We start from the raw sequence: 16,364 nt of genomic DNA on the forward strand, positions 1-16,364 counted from the left end.
ACATCGCCTAGGCCAAGGTGGGTGTCTGATTCCATAGACAACTCCTAGTCGCTTCGACATCTTCCTTTCTTTTCATTGTATCGCATTTTTTGTGGTGTATTGAACTATAAAATTGCTAATAAACCAATGATGATGATGAAATGTAGCGCCAGCTGACTATCAGAAAGCGCCTCAGTGGTATTTGCGTGAGTGTGTTGTGCGTGCGTGCGTGTTATTTTGGGGAACTACGTAATCTGCTTCTGCTTCTGCTTCTATCCCAATGGCGGCGCTGAGTTTCCGTGTATCACCGTTGTTATTTTGTGCTTTATTCAGGTTTATCAACTTCGATAGTTAAGAATAGAAATATCCCATTCACATTCAACTCCTTGGCTGGGTCAGATTTTTGAAAATACGGTGCCGGGGTCAGTGTGTCACTGTATGGCTATTATACTACTAGACTAGTGCTAGTTCCAGATTACGCCGTATAGTTACGTTTTTATTCATTGCTATCCAGCCAATACCGCGCGGCAAACTAGGTTTCCAGGGTTAATGTACTTAACAAATGGCCTTGACAAATTTAGTTATCTGAGGTCACCCAGTTTTGTCGATGCTCGATACACAATACTCGGTATAATCATCATTGTGCAACAAACAGGTCAACATACAGTTGAGTATCTACTGACGAGACGACTGCCCTATACCGTACGGTAGCTAATTTTAAGAGTCTTATTAATGTATAATATCCGAGAACTTATGATATAATATATCACTGCAGCTCTGTATTGTACAGTTTTCCGTATACAAATAAAACATTGTACTGTCTCAAATTGAATATCGACTTCTCAAACTGGTGCGATTGGTGGCCAGAGCAAGATGTCTGCTAAAGCTCAAATGAAGGATATGCTTGACCAGTTGATGGGCACGCAAAGGGATGGTGAGTGGAAGATATATTATACTTCCTATATTAATTTTCAGTGTTGTATAATATATTATAATCTATTTATGATCACTGTTTGACATTTTATACTTGTTCTATTATTGTCATGCGATTTATTTTCAACCTTTTCATGTCAAGGTGGCTTTATCATTTTCCAAACCATACGTGATTGTAAGAACGTCGCGGAGATAGTTACCAAGAATAGTTGGCCGCTGCCGTGAGTGAAATGTTCTAGTTGGACTCATCGTTTCAATATTTTACTCGCTCATATGTGTGTTTTATATCGTAATATAACTTAGACAGTGTTGGTATGCTACTTTATTTGAAAATGCATCAAAGGAAAAAAGGGTTATGCCACCGTCTATCTTCATCCCGGTGTCGATATAATCATGACTCTACTTTGAGAGGTGAAATCTCCCGTGGGATAGTGAGTTTATATTCTTTTATGTTGATGTATCAAAAACACATATCAGCAGATGGGCAAAGAAGAATGGTGAGTAGATGAAATGGTTGCAACCACATATTTCAAGTGAATTGAGTAGAAATCCTGGTTCTGAGTTGGCCTTTTATAGTTGGACAGTTGTTGATATTAATATCCCATTACAGTTTGGTAAGAGCATTACGAATGCCTCAAAGTCTGTGCTTAAATATTGAAAAATTATCACCAAGAATCAATTCTTCATTTCTTCTAATGATGATATTTTGTGTTTTACCACCGATTGTGTGGCGTGTGCCTACTTTGTAAGCTACTCATTTAATTTATATGAAATTTAAAGTAAACCTTCGAATTTGTTTGTTTGGTTTCTTTTTTGCCACTACTAGTTCACATATTATCGTTCTTCCTGTGTAGTTACATATTTCCTGTGATTTTCTGAACAATCCTTTGCTACGCAGGTATTGATCCCAACTCGGTGAGTTTCCGTGACGAAGAAGTTTGTAAAACTTTTCTACTCGGGTGCTGTCCTCATGAAATTCTCTCGGGAACTGTAAGTACTCTTGTGAAAGCTTTATAAAATTTCTAAGCAAAGTTTAAACAGAATCCAACCAGGGAAAAATATGAACTTGGAAAATCACATTTATTTCTTGTACAGAGATGTTAGATTGCAACGAGAAACTTTTGTAAGAAATTTTTGGTATGTTTTTCAGTCTTCATGTTCTCATTGTTAAGACATGCCATGAATCGACCAACTCTATTCTTTTCAACATAACACTTGACGACATATTTTTTGCTGCTAGCGAGCTGACATTGGACAATGCCGAAAGACTCACGATTTGGCTCTGAAGGCGGACTTCGAAATGGCTTCGAAGAGCAAGAACTATTATTATGAATTTGACGCAAGTTTTGCATTGCAATATCGCCTTCTACCCTTGTCTAAATGAAAATTATTCTATAGGCTTTTGAACATTTGACGAGGTTCATTTCCGACACGGACCAGAAAATTGAGGTATCCAAGAAAAAGCTTGCTGAACAGCAGGCTGAAATAAGCGCCGAGGTCAAAGAAAAGGTTTGAACGAATAGGTCTTCCTTACTAATTCTTGCAAAATATCAAATGTTTTAACACTCTGTCTGGTTTAGGTTAATGCCTTCTTCACACCGTTACCTAGTAGAGCCTTGGTACGGTGTGGGATTCTCTAGTGTAGCATGGTATGGTCAGTCTGTTCTTGCTTCATCTATGCTCAATTCGTGAATCCCCTAAAATATGTATTTTGATGTCTCCATAAAGCTGTGTCAAATTTCTCCTGAGTAGATTCATACAGAATTTTAAAATGTTAGGAAGATGCCGTGCAAGCTCTGGAAGATAAAATTAACGAAATGCTCGCTGATGCTGAGAGATTGGGGTCTGAAGGAGAAGTTGAACAAGCCAAGGAGAAACTGGACGAAATTGAAAACGTGAAAGTCGAAAAGGCACAGGCCGAGGTTTGTATTTCTTAGCATGGTATTCTCCGTGCCCCACCACGGGTACTTTTCGATTTTCTGCAGGAGAATTACAGAAACTCGATGCCCGCGTCAACGTACCAACAGCAGAAACTGAGAGTCTGCGACGTGTGTTCCGCCTATCTTGGCTTGCACGATAACGACACCCGGCTGGCCGATCATTTTGCTGGGAAACTGCATCTCGGATTCATAGAAATCAGGGAACAGCATCAAAAGCTCAAGGTGAGTACTGCTGATGTAATCCCAATTCCTTCCCGTGCTTGCTAGCTACAGTACATCCTTTTAGGAATATGTGATTGAGTTCGCGCCAGAGGTGGTCAAAGTAGTCAACGTTGCTTCTCAAGTAGAAGTAGAAGTAACGCCGGAATTTCTACTCCAGTAGAAGTAGGAGTGGTGGTTCACAAGTAAGTAAGTAAGTAGGTATTTTACGCTTATTTTTGCCTACAAAACTGTCAAGTAGAAGTAGTCTAAATTCATAGCTACTTAAAAAGTAGTGCGAGTAGGAAAAATCTACTTCAAGTACTTCAAAAAGTAGAAGTACTTCGTTACTGACCACCTCTGGTTCGCGCAGATATCTTATTACATTCTTTTCTGATATCAAACCTATTATGGTTTTTGTTTTAAGCCGAATCGGCTGTAGCAGAAACTGGCAGAGTGTAGTTTCCACTTAAGCGAAGAGGTTAACGTTTGTGAAACTGTTATTACAAAGTTGTAAATCATGGTTTCTTCTTGCTGTCACGAATTGTAGATAATAGTGGCCGTCGTGGGTACTCAGTAGAAGTAAAAGTAACATAAATTTATACAAGTACCGACTTCCAACTAAGTAGAAAAGTAAGCAATTTATGCCTAGTTTTGCCTAATAAACTTGAAGGTGAAATAGTCCACGATCATGCCCACTTGTGTAAGCAACACAAGTATGCGAAACCTATTTAGAGTGTTTCGAAAGGTAGTACTTCGTTGCTGACCGCCTCTGTTATATACCATTCCTATTACAAAAACCTAAGCTGTCTTTTGTAATGTGAAATGCCCGATTGGTTTATTGTTGTAACGATACTGTTGCAGGTTACTTCCCAACTTTCTGTTAATTGATAGCGAGGTTTAGTAGCTCGCTTTTTCTGCATATACTCTGAACCCACAACCCAGACTAGGCCATTCTCAACCGGGAAATCTGCTGTTTGCCGGCCTTCAACATTTTTCAAACACCATACTGCTTTCTCTTGCTTTGTTATCGGTAGCTGTTTTTGGATTGCGGAATTTGTTTGCGAATAGAAAAAAGTCGAAGAGGAACGCGGCAATATAGATTTGGTGAAGGAACGTCGAATGACCGAGGCCCGCGAGGCCGAGGAACGCAAGCGTAGTCGGACGGCTGATTCCAGGCGGGACGAAAACGGCAGAGGTCACCGCGGGTCGTATGACCGGAACTCCTATGATCGGAGAAGACGGTGAGGGTTTACATCAGCAGTATCGAACTTTGTCCGGTTGTTGCATGACTATGTTGAAAAATTGCTCGGATTAGGTAGAAGGTTGCCCTAAAGAATTATTTTCAAGTGTTCATGCGATATATCTGGTGGTTTATCTAAACATGAGCAACCGAAACGAGGTGGCATTGTTGACGAACAGAGCCACATTTCGTCTTCAAATCAAATCAGACCCTCTCTTTCACAGCTCATATCGTCACTGTGGAATCAAGTAGGCCTAGCCTATGTCCATTTTTCAAATTTTGAGAAAATCCCACGACGGGATTTTGATCGACCCGCAGACGGTTGCAGTCTGCCGCAATCCCCCTCCATCTTCTTACTACGTCCAATCTCAAAGTATTGACAAATTTTATGCTTCACTGAATGAATCCAAGTTTGCCAAACAGAGAAATATGACCATGAAACTACTTGCTCTGTTTTACAGACATTTGCTGTCTTAACTGAGGGCCATCAGGCCAGAGTGCAAAGAAGTTGTTGATAAGTTTGATCGACCACAGAATTCATTCAATACTGTTTTTTGGTCTCTATGCTTTAAACTTTTGCTATTTTAAAATTGATTACGTGCATAAATACGTGATTACAGTATCGACCCGCCACAAATAGTTGATTTTCTCATATCCGACCTGCCATCTGGAGAAGTTGCCCACCCCTGGTTCACATGGTAGACATTAGCTTCGGGTTTGTAACTCGGGTTTTATTGGATAGGTCCAGGTCGTCAGAACGACGGCGCCGGAGGTCTCGGAGCAGATCCCGGGACAGGCATAGGCGGCGGTCGCGCAGCCGGTCTCGTGACGGGCGTCGGCACTACCGTAGGTCCAGGTCGCGCGAACGATACAGAAGATGAGAAGGCGATAAGGGGACTGCTTTGACGTCATCATGGCACGTCATGAGACCTTGTTTTACGTTATGGACATGACCGGACCGTATTTTCGATGGTATAACAGATTGTCCTCGGCGATTGAGTCAAGGCTGATAAATTTTTTTCAACGTGGTCCAGCCCGGCCTTGGTATTTTTTGTGGGTCTGAACCATAATCTTTTCAAGATATAGCAGATGTGATGCTTGTGTTGAGCTCTAAAATAAAGTTTTTAAATGTGTATATGCGTGGTGAATGAATTAATGTCAACTGAAATATGTGTGGCAACAAGGGAGTCAATTATTGCCGAGATATTATAAGTTACTTATGAAGAGCGGTGCTACTAGCCTGTTGGCGACCAGAATGGTCAGTTCTAGTTGGTCAGTATAGTGGTATTTCTAGCAAGTACTCAAGTAGCTACTTTCTCAAGAGGTTCTATCTTCTGTTGACAGAAAAGAATCCAATTTTTACATTTGGCTTTTGCATGTGACGTCATGGGTGATATACCACTATTCATACACAAGTTCCTTGGAATCTCTGTTGGCAGCTGACGTTGAACCCTGACGACTGTCAGCCGAAAATATGCTAAGTGTTATATAGGGGAGAGGAGGACAAGATGAGACACTTTTCTGATAATTCAACGCCACTCGAAGAGTAATGCCTTCCCAGGATTAATTTTGGTACCAATCGAAAGCCTGTGATCTGTACTATTTATGACGATGGCTTGAGTTATATTGAACAACCTACTGATGGATTTCTTGGCCCTCAAAAATCATTGCTCAAATGTCTCAACTTACCCCCAGGCGAGGGTAAGATGAGACACCAAGCAATTCTTGCTCATTACACCACCAATTCATCCCAAATGATGAATCAACTAGCAACATCTTGAATAAAATGTAATAATCATGGAATAATTAGCATTTAAAAAGAATTTGTACATCATATACAAATTTAAATGACATCAAAAACCAATTATCCATGAGATCCAGCAACAACAAGAGTTTCATTATTATTTGGTCTTGTAATGTCAAATCTGGCAAACTACTAGATAAATAATACATTATGTATGCCTTCAACAGTAAATTTTTGAATCTTGCGAGGCTTTCAATAGAAAAGCCCTCTGATACGCATGTCTCAACTTACCCCCAGGGTTTTGTCTCATCTTACCCCCACACCTCAATTATTGTATAAACTTGTAATTGCATGTCTCATCTTGGCCTCCTCTCCCCTAGATATATTGTTCAATTGTATCAGAATTTCTGTGGTGCCAAAAAATCTTCAGTGGGTGAAATTATATTGACCATTTTCTACTTGTAGTTCTGACATGCCTCTGAAATCGTTATTTCTACTTGTAATTGAGTGATGACATACTTGAGTAGCAGTGCTTACTAATTGACCACCTCTGGTTCTGTATAACAGCTTTCTTGGAAACCTCATTATATTCAAGCTGCCCCGTTGGCAAGGACGAGGCTTGCAGCCAATTTCACACAAAAGTTATATTTCTGTTTGTCCCTTGATCATGGTAAATTCTCGTCCCCGTCCCTCGTTTGTCCTATCGGCCGTTCGAAGAAATCCGGAGCCGGTTGTCTTCTCGTGTCGAGAACAGGACCCTCGAAGTTCAAGGGATTGACTGGTTTTGGACGATCGGTCTTTATCTGTTGATCATGACAGTGATTAAAACGCTATTTGGTGGACTACTGCTTTCAGTTGTGTCAGATCGATCAAGTTTAGCTAAATTTTCTGTGCCATGCTATATAGGGTGAACTATATGAAAATCATAGTTTTTCACTCATTTTTCCATTCCGTACTGTAGTTGTGCAACCTTATCGAGTTGTGAAATGATACCTTAGTTCCAGCTCGTAATCCACCGTGCGGTAATTTATCAAACCCAAGCTTATTGAATACGCAACTATCGAAAGCAAATTGTTCCGTGCGACACCTGCAAAACACAGAAAAGTCGTAAATAAAATTGCAATACACTGGATACTTTTGAATTATTGTTGTTGATCTAGTCGGACTTGACCTTAACAATTCCAAGTGAGCTAGGAGTTTGTAAGCAATGTGGTCACAGTGTTGGGATCAAGTCACTACCTTCGAGTCATTGCAAATTTTGACTCGAGTCAACTCAAGTCAATCGATTTTTGAAGGTGACTCAAGTCAAGTCAAGTCATCCGATTTTTGGAGGTGACTTGAGTCAAGTCACAATTCAAGTCAAATTGAATTTTCGAAGCATGAGTGATGATTCAAAGTCATTACATTTTGCTAGCGGTGTGAAAGACAGATCAATTGGTCATTTATCATGAGTCAAATAACGAATATGAAGTTAAATTAACATGCAAAAAAGACGTATCGCTCACGCACACGTAGAACTGCTATTAAAATAAGCGAGTACCGGTAGTCAGTTATTATCAGCCAAAATACAGGACCGAATACGAAGCGCTGAGAAGTTGAAACAAATTGCTATGGTACGTACAGACTATATTTGTTCGATTTGAATCATACAAGAGGGTTGGCAAAGGTGAGCCCCGCACAACGTAAGCATTGAGCCGTCTAAGAAACAGACACATTGCTATTAGATTAATCTACTACCAGCAAGCTACGACAACGTAAGCTGTGACCGTTTTGTTTGCATCCAATTTATTTGTGGTGCAACAATGCAGGATAAGTGTGACGTACGATCAGTGAATGACTGGTTGCTTTCACAAGTGACACCGGCTTATCTCGAACAATCCCAACATACGCAAGATAGCCTACAGTGATTTAATCGACACCGTATACTAAATGACTTGAAATTGACTCGTATATTTTGCTCCGAGTCACGAGTCAATGCAGATTTCTGAAGCTCCGAGTCAAGTCAAGACATTTTTCTAAAGTGACTCAAGTAAAGTTATACGAAAAAGTTGACTCGAGTCATCCCAACACTAGGTCACACCAAGGTGATCACTAACACGACAGGCTAGTTGAGATTACTATAAATATAGCTGGTAGCCTGCATATCACAACTAGTGCTTACACTCAGTTACAGTGATGCCGCTCATAACTTAGAATGCCTCTTGCTAGTATTAGTTTCTTCACTAAACTATATACAACTCATGCAACCTACATTGTCAATCGTCTTTTGCTGTTTTCTTCTATGCATTGACTCAGCTTGACGAAAGAATCCGTACAGGTTTCTGACACTTTCCTGTTAAATACAGTCAAAAACTGTAAGCCTATTATTATTCGTTACCGAATATATTTATCTGAATACACATGATTGAATATTTTGTTTTACTATATCATCAGCACCTATTTTTCGGTAACTGGACAACGTGGACACACGACGCACATTTATTTTAGGCTATTTATACACATCAGCTTCCATAGCCAATAAACCATTAAATTTAGTATCCCAATTGATCTTATACATGAACTAGTGAATTTCTGGCATCCCTTGTGAACCCGTCTTACTAGTAGGCCTACTTGTGCTACTGGTGGCTCTCCAACATAGATGGGATAGGTAGAAGACCAGACTGGAATTAGTGGTTGTTTTCGGCAAGAAGTTGCGCGTGACAGAAGGGGTTCTTCCATAGAATAATTAAGGAATTAAATGGAAAGTTGCGCGTGACGTTTGCCACCACTTCCACTCTGGGTAGAAGAATTATCACAACTAATTTGACTGAAATTCAATTTGACTATTCATGCAATGCAGTACAACCACTGTGTAGATTTATTGCATAGATTTAAAAAATGAATATAAATTATTATAGATATATTTTGAAGTAGAGTTTTAAAAGCATACAAGAAATAATATTTAATCACCTGAAGAAGTCTTCAGCACACGCACTAACTTTATCGTTGTATTTCAGACATTTCCTGGGATCACGTTCCTCTTTTTTACACAACATGAATTCTTTATTCACATGATCGCAACTTTCCGCGTATTGGTATGCAGCAGCTTTCAATGCGTGTTCAGGAATCCCGAGCTGGGGAAATTAGAAGCGGGTTGGAATCAATGTTTCCTTTAAGCTGCGCACATGCGCAGTGAGTTGGTGAGTGTGCGCAGACTCTTCAAAAATTAGAGGGAACATTGGTTGGAATGATGACATACTGTATGGATTATAAATGTAGTGATGTCGATTATATTCACTTACATCTCCCCGTTTGATACGCTGTAGGCTTTCTTTTACGTCGCTATCTAACTGGGATGAAATCTTCTCCGATTGATCTAGCTTTTCTTTTTCCACTGGCACATAGCCAGGAAAAGCTTCTTTCAGAGTAGGTATTGGCATATTTAGACAATTTTAAAAAGTATTCATCTGCCAAGAAGACAATCTGTCAGAGTTATGTGCTATATCAGCAGAAGTTGGACCATGAAAATCACAACTATTCCATCATAACAATTGCCAGTTTCCCAACTGAAGTAGCGTTCATCTCATTTGCCCTTGCAAATCAACCGTACCGATGTATTGCCGGTACTTACGTATGACGACGGAGACACGGGACCGACGTGAACGACGGAAGTCATTTCATATTATCAGATTAGCAAAAATGCCCGGAATAAGCATAGCCTTTATAGCGGCTATGGAAGAAGTGAATATGTAATCAGCCCAAAAATTCGAATCAATCAAAAGATAGGAATGATTCGGAAATACTAATCAGAATCAAAAACCCACCGATCACCCAGGGCTTGAGCATGAAAAGAAGAGGCATGCACGGCGACTAATGACCATAGCCCATTTTTCTTGTCATATTTGTAGGCAAAGTTGGGAGTTTGATTAATTGATTGATTTCACCACGTCGTTTCGAACCCTCCCGTTCTTTTCATTCTATTGCAATTTTTTGGTCTCTTGAATCGATGAAAATGGTAAAAAAATGATACTGATGCTGATACTTCTGAATTGTTCCCTCTAATTCTAGACGAGTCTGCGCACACTCAGACTATGTGAGTCTGTCGAGTCTGCGCAGACCCTTAGACAACAGTGCGTAACAACTAAAAGAAAAGGTCATCATTTCGGATTTTTTGTGCGCAACTTAGATTTTCTGTGCGCAGAGACCGTGTCAGCACTGCGCATTTGCGCACGTGCGCAGCTTAGAGGGAACATTGATTCTTCTGATGCCAAGAAATAGGATTGTGTGAATATATTACTATAGATGGTTAACGGCCGTTAACCTAGGTTAGTTATTTATAATATCACCCCTGTCGTAGTAAAGCTATAGGACTCATTGTCGCAAGATGACCCTAAAGAGCTGATATAATATAGATAACTAACTCTGAGTATATATTAGGGATGGTGTGAACCCCTGAAAGGTTCAGGTTCGTGTGAACGCGAACCTTTTTGATAGGTTCTATCAGTGATATCTAAAGTTTTAGAAATCCCTGGGTTCTATGTGAAGGCGAACGTGAACCTCATGACGTCACGTGACGTCATATTGCTAATTCCGAGTCTACATTTCAGAGAAGTGATAGCCTATATTATTGTACACGATACCCAGCGACGACTCGGGCCACATAATGCCACAATGCTGAAGCACATATTGAGGTTTTAAACGTCGTCAAATGTATCAACTGCGGCAAATATATGAAACAATAATAAATGTATCAGCTGGGTCAATCAAATAATAAAATAATCCCTTAAAATCAATATCTTCCGTCTCTTTGCCAACAATTTTGACGATGACTTGGAAGGGAATATGAGCTTACGGTCAATGTTAAACCGAAAAATGTATTCAGCGTCTGAGTATTGCTACGAAGATATTGAGCAGACTGTAAAACGGGTTTCTACTTGATAGCGCTATTACCCCATTAACAAGTTATACAGCAGTATCCAACACTCCAATCACAGGAATTTGGTTTTAATGATACAATAAACATATGAAGTCAAGATTGACACCGTACGCCTGCTAGATTTTTGACATCAGACAACGATATCGACGATAGCCGGATATTTCGAGCAAACTTTTGTAACAAAGCTAGTAAAATTTTTGAGATTGTCAAGGTGCATGCTCCTTTAGTGTTGATTTTCTTATGCTGCCAGCACCATGCATAGAATGGCCCGCAGTTGAAAGGCAATAAATTTCAACCAAATATGTTATGATGAAGTGAAAATTGCAATATATGAAAAAGGTTCACAGTGCAGAACCTACCAAGGTTCGTTTGCGAATGTGAACCTCTCAATTTCTGAGGTTCACACACAGAACGCGAACGTGAACCTGACGTTCACACCATTCCTAGTGTGTATACTATATGTTGTATCCTAATGGGCCATTCCATCATTTTATCCACGAAATTATGGTAGGCCTATATTGTTGTGTTGACAATCGAGATTTCTGTCAACCATAACTTGGAGCTTATAAGCTATCAGAAGCAGAAAGTTGCCCACGTATAAGTTCGTATCGTATGCCACTATATTATTCAGTATCATCGCATTGATCTCACGAGCTATAAGACTACGAATAGGCCTATATTAGTGTTGTCAAACGTCCGGAATTTCCCGTACATGTCCGGAATTTCACCGTAAACACTGCGTCCGGAAGGAAATTTTAAAATATGCCTAAATGTTCGTAATTTTGAAGTAGGCTGATATTAGTTTTAATCAGATTTAGGCTATTTCAAATTTTTCTACGCGCCACGCGCGATTTAGTACAACATATATTGCTATTGATATGGGGATCACGCACCTTCCTCGTAAAAATGCAATCAAAAAAATAGTAAAAATAACCATTATTGCATACAGCATACAGCATACAGCAAGTCCGCAAGAAGTTGCATCCATTACCGTATGGTGGGCCAAAGATGAGTGCTTTTTGGGCTGAAAATGTTGTTCGGACCAGGTTACAACACGCAACCAGATAACCGCACCGACCTAACAGTATAGCAGGGCTATCAAACACAAAACCCGTGCAGAAATCTGTCGCAGACCCAAGCAATCACCAGAGCTCACATTAGAGATGGCCCAATTCAAAACCTATGATACGCTCAGAGGTGGGCAAAGTAGTCTAGAAAGCTATTCAAGTAGAAGTAGAAGTAGCGACGAAAAAATCTACTCAAGCATGAGTAGAAGTACTTCTTCTATAAGCCACCTAAAACTACTTGAAGTAGAAGTAGAATGGACTGACTTTAAAAGTACTCAAGTAAGTAAGTAAGTAGTTTTGAAAACAGTCTTAATTTGTTCGCATGGACTGTCAAAAGCTGCAAATTGAGATATGCGGAAGGCGCAGAGAGCTTGATTCGTATTGATGCATCCCAGGAGGTATCAATTATCGACAGAATAAGCATTCTTTCGCATCATGGGATGCAAGAAATGGTATTGATATGAAAATGTGATACTAACCCTTTGTTTACTAGAAGACCCCGTTTTATAGAATATCATGGCATGGCGCCCTACCCCATATTATAAGGCCCCAAGTTTAGGCGAAGCGCAATACGGAGAAGTTGTATCGGATACGGTTTCAACACTTTGCGCGGTTAGTATACATACATTAATAACAAATATTGTGGATCGTAAAATTTATATTTAGTGTAGCTTCATTTTCGGAAAATAGAGGCATTTGCTTTTATGCTTCAATTCAGCATATATGTTCTGCAGACAAACGAACTGAAAGTTATTAGAACTCAACGTATGATACTCGGAATTGAAATTGAAATACAATAACCACTTATAAAAAGCGGAAAATATATTTCATGTCTTTTGTCGATAAAGCTTCATAGGTGATCTAATAAAACAGGTGTACCGTTCAAAAAACCGGATTTTCCAGATTAGCAGGACACGTCGTGTGCTTCTATTACGATATGATAGGTAATTGCTAGATTGCGAAACGGTAGTTTCAAACGTTATGGTGGGCCAAATTTACTATCATGAAGTATTTGATATGGGCGACAATGCGGTGTGAGCGGAGCCAAGCAATCCGGTACCTAAATTATACTCTCTGATACTTACGTGGAAACGTATTTGTCACTCCATAACTACTGTGCGCGAAGTGCAACAAAATTTCTAGGCTTTACTCGACTTTTATGAATATTAAATGCTGGTACTCCGTGAAAATAGCCCCGAAATTCCTCAGGCTATCTTCCGTATTGGGGGATTAAACTACTTCTACTTGAAAAACTGAAAATAGCGAAAAGTAAGTTAGTAGATCACAAAATATTATGAAGTATAAGTAGAGAAAATCAGATCTACCTGAGTAAGTACCAAAAGTAGAGGAATACTACTTGAGTACTTCCAAAAAGTAGAAGTACTTCGTTACTGACCACCTCTGGTTACACTCCACTCCTGTGTACTGTCGATAGTAGAGCCCGACCGAATTATCGGTTCGCCGATAATATCGAGTCGATATCACACTATCGGTATCGGCCATTGGCCCATTGGAGGTGAAAAAATATCGGCAATTTTGTGACGTCTCAACGTGGTGGTAGCAAATCAAAAAAGTATAATCCTTGATCGCTAGACTGGGAATATTGCTGTATTTCATATAGCTTACACTTTCAAGGTGTCCTGATGCATAGTTTATTTTATGTTCGAGTATGACGATGCCTGTGAAGCTGTCGAAATAAACGCACTGAAGTTTTCAAAAGGCACCTTTTGAGGTAGATTCCACCATATTTGAATATCGGCTGAATATATCGGTGTTATCGGTGAAGGTGTTAGATATCGGTTTTATCGGTATCGGCTCAAAAATCCAATATCGGTCGGGCTCTAGTCCAGTGGTTCTCAACCGCCGGTCCGCGGCAACATTCTTGCCGGTCCGCGAGACATATTTCAATTTTATATCCTAATCGCAAAATGCAAGGTGATGTAACAACAACTTCATAGTGTTAACTTATTTAGCAAATGCCTTTCAACTGACTCACATCACTAGCCAACGTCTCGAATACGGGGAATCAATTTCGATACGTTTGTAGTACATCCTGTGTATCGTAGAGATGAAAATACAACTGCAAAACAGCTAGGTGCGGTAATTATCAATTCCGTCTTGGCAGTCAGTATGACAACACAATTGCCACAGAAGCGATAGTTCCGGCCGGCGCGTCAGATGTCATATTACTACACAGCACATAGCAATCACAACAAATCTTTAATATCGAGGTCTTGGTCGTTTCGCATTACTTGCGTTCGATCAATGTATTGGTGCTAATTTCTCACCTGAGCAGCAGTATAGAAACGAAATAAATTGCTTATTTCTAATTCGCGCAAGTCAACAGCTAGTTCAGGTGTTTACATGCCTAGCGGAATTCAGGGTAACTGCATACCCAAAACCTTGTCTGGGTAGGCTATGCGCGGTATACGTAGCCTACCTGCGTCCGGCGTCAATGATCACAACACATGCTGCTGGTACAGATATGAATTGTTGTGTACAGACGATTGTTTGACCTGTAAGTGTCGAACTTCCAAGACCAGCTGTGTGTGAACGCTAAGAATTAAGACTTTGAGCAAAATGTAACAAAATTTGACCGTTCAATTTAGTGAATATTGACATTATTATGGAGTGTAGCAAACGGAAATGTATTGAGCATTTCTTTCGAGCGAAGGCCAGCAGTCAAATTGAAGTTAAAGGGTCTACCAGCACAGAGGAAGGATGTACTTCAGATTTACCACCTAGCGTGAAGCGGTCAGGCAATGCTGATATGGCTTACCCAGAAAGCAAGAAGCGAAAAGTAGACTTCACAAGGCAGTACGATAGTATGTAGCCTACTTATAGAGCTCGGATTTGCTATTGCTCCAAGCAGTAGGGCTGGGCACAATGATTCGAGTACTCGAATCTGAATCGAGTATTAATTTTAATGATTCGAGTCGAGTAGTAAAAGACGATATTTTCGAGTACTGAAATTACAAGCTCCTCGCCACTGAAAGTTAATTTATCAACGAGAATTATAGTTTTGATGCTAGTTTCCAATGTGGAAGGCTTAAAACACTGATTGGCTGCATTGAACCATACGAAACATAGTACAAAGCTACAAAGCTTACGTGAAATAACACATTTTCGAAGTCATAATCATTCCATAACCTTGTCACGAAGTGCAATGAAATCGGTATGGTCGAAAAAATATCAAAGCATCTTTAATGTGGTATATAACAGGCATTATATTCTTTGCTGTGGCATAAAAGGTACATGTTTGAACTTTGACATATTACATTCTGTCATGACGTCATAATGTGTGATACTCGACTCGACTCGAAGCATAATACGTGATTCAGAATCGAATCACTCAGGTACTCGATTTTGCCCAGCCCTACCAAGCAGTGAAAAAGCACCACTTCGCATGTGCTTGGTTTGTAACAAAATACTTTCAAACGATGCCATGAAGCCTTCAAAGCTTACTCGACATTTTCACTCACTGCATGCCGACCTCGTCGGGAAGCCTGTTTCTTATTTTAAAAGGCTACTGTACAAAGTTGAAAATGAAAGAATTTTACAAAAGATGACAGCTACTGATAAACATCTTCTCAGATCATCTTATATAATTGCCCTCCTAATTAGCAAAGCGAAAAAGCCTTTTACTATTGGAGAAGATTTAATAAAGCCATGCCTGTTAGCAACTGCGAAAGAGGTTTTGGGTCAGGAACTAGCTAACAAACTTAAAGCCCTACCACTATCAAATGATTCAATTCAAAGGAGAATATTGGATATGGCAGTTGATGTGGAACAACAAGTTATTGAGCTAGTAAAGAATTCGAAATATTTTGCTATACAACTTGACGAATCTACGGATTTGAGTAATTGTGCAGTACCTGCTTGCTTTGTTCGATATGAACATGAAGTTAGTATCATTGACGAATTTCTTTGTTCCCTGCAACTACCTGGACGAACGACCAGTTCAGAATTATTTCGATCTCTCGATACGTATGTCCAAGAACAAGGTTTAGATTGGGGAAGATTCGTCGGTGTTTGTACTGACGGTGCTGCTAACATGACGGGATGCTATTCGGGTGTAACTGCGAAAATTGAAAAAGTGGCAAACACAGATCTGCTCGTTACACATTGCATTCTTCACAGGGAAAATTTATGTGCCAAAAAATATCTCCTGAATTGACCGAAGTTCTGAACGGCGCAGTGAGAATTATAAATTATATACGTGGCCGAGCATTGCATTCAAGGCTTTTTGAGGCTTTGTGTGATAGCCTGGGTGCGCAACATCAACATCTTTTACTTCATGCAGAAGTAAGGTGGCTCTCGAGAAGACGTGTTCTCACTCGACTAT

The 16,364-nt window shown here is 39.9% G+C and overlaps 2 protein-coding genes across 2 annotated transcripts; one reads left to right on the plus strand and one right to left on the minus strand.

Moving 5' to 3' along the window:
* The first annotated feature begins 752 nt into the window (after positions 1-752).
* Positions 753-5,428, plus strand: LOC145458443 (putative RNA-binding protein Luc7-like 2). Its single transcript, XM_080336812.1, has 8 exons — positions 753-913; positions 1,811-1,902; positions 2,153-2,251; positions 2,311-2,421; positions 2,691-2,834; positions 2,898-3,074; positions 4,122-4,294; positions 5,036-5,428. The coding sequence occupies exons 1-8, from the start codon at positions 853-855 to the stop codon at positions 5,172-5,174; spliced, it is 996 nt and encodes a 331-aa protein (XP_080192938.1). The 5' UTR covers positions 753-852; the 3' UTR covers positions 5,175-5,428.
* A 1,177-nt stretch (positions 5,429-6,605) lies between these two features.
* LOC145458444 (NADH dehydrogenase [ubiquinone] 1 alpha subcomplex subunit 8-like) lies at positions 6,606-9,512 on the minus strand. The gene is made up of 5 exons (XM_080336814.1): positions 9,319-9,512; positions 8,987-9,150; positions 8,289-8,369; positions 7,031-7,124; positions 6,606-6,840 (listed from the first exon to the last, which is right to left on the minus strand). The coding sequence occupies exons 1-5, from the start codon at positions 9,454-9,456 to the stop codon at positions 6,703-6,705; spliced, it is 615 nt and encodes a 204-aa protein (XP_080192940.1). The 5' UTR covers positions 9,457-9,512; the 3' UTR covers positions 6,606-6,702.
* Between the last annotated feature and the right edge of the window lie 6,852 nt (positions 9,513-16,364).

Source organism: Botryllus schlosseri, chromosome 16 (genome assembly GCF_051294905.1).
Source record: "Botryllus schlosseri isolate E-star chromosome 16, Bs_hap1, whole genome shotgun sequence".
Classification (NCBI taxonomy): Eukaryota; Metazoa; Chordata; class Ascidiacea; order Stolidobranchia; family Styelidae; genus Botryllus; species Botryllus schlosseri.

Excerpts from the sequence above, each read along its gene's own strand:
- LOC145458443 (XM_080336812.1), top strand. The coding sequence starts at position 853 with ATGTCTGCTAAAGCTCAAATGAAGGATATGCTTGACCAGTTGATGGGC. Across the intron at positions 914-1,810 it reads GATGGGCACGCAAAGGGATG|GTATTGATCCCAACTCGGTG; the intron begins GTGAGTGGAAGA and ends TTTGCTACGCAG. Across the intron at positions 2,835-2,897 it reads TCGAAAAGGCACAGGCCGAG|GAGAATTACAGAAACTCGAT; the intron begins GTTTGTATTTCT and ends GATTTTCTGCAG.
- LOC145458444 (XM_080336814.1), bottom strand. The coding sequence starts at position 9,456 with ATGCCAATACCTACTCTGAAAGAAGCTTTTCCTGGCTATGTGCCAGTG. Across the intron at positions 9,151-9,318 it reads AGCGTATCAAACGGGGAGAT|CTCGGGATTCCTGAACACGC; the intron begins GTAAGTGAATAT and ends TAATTTCCCCAG. Across the intron at positions 7,125-8,288 it reads AGCAAAAGACGATTGACAAT|GTGTCGCACGGAACAATTTG; the intron begins GTAGGTTGCATG and ends TGTGTTTTGCAG.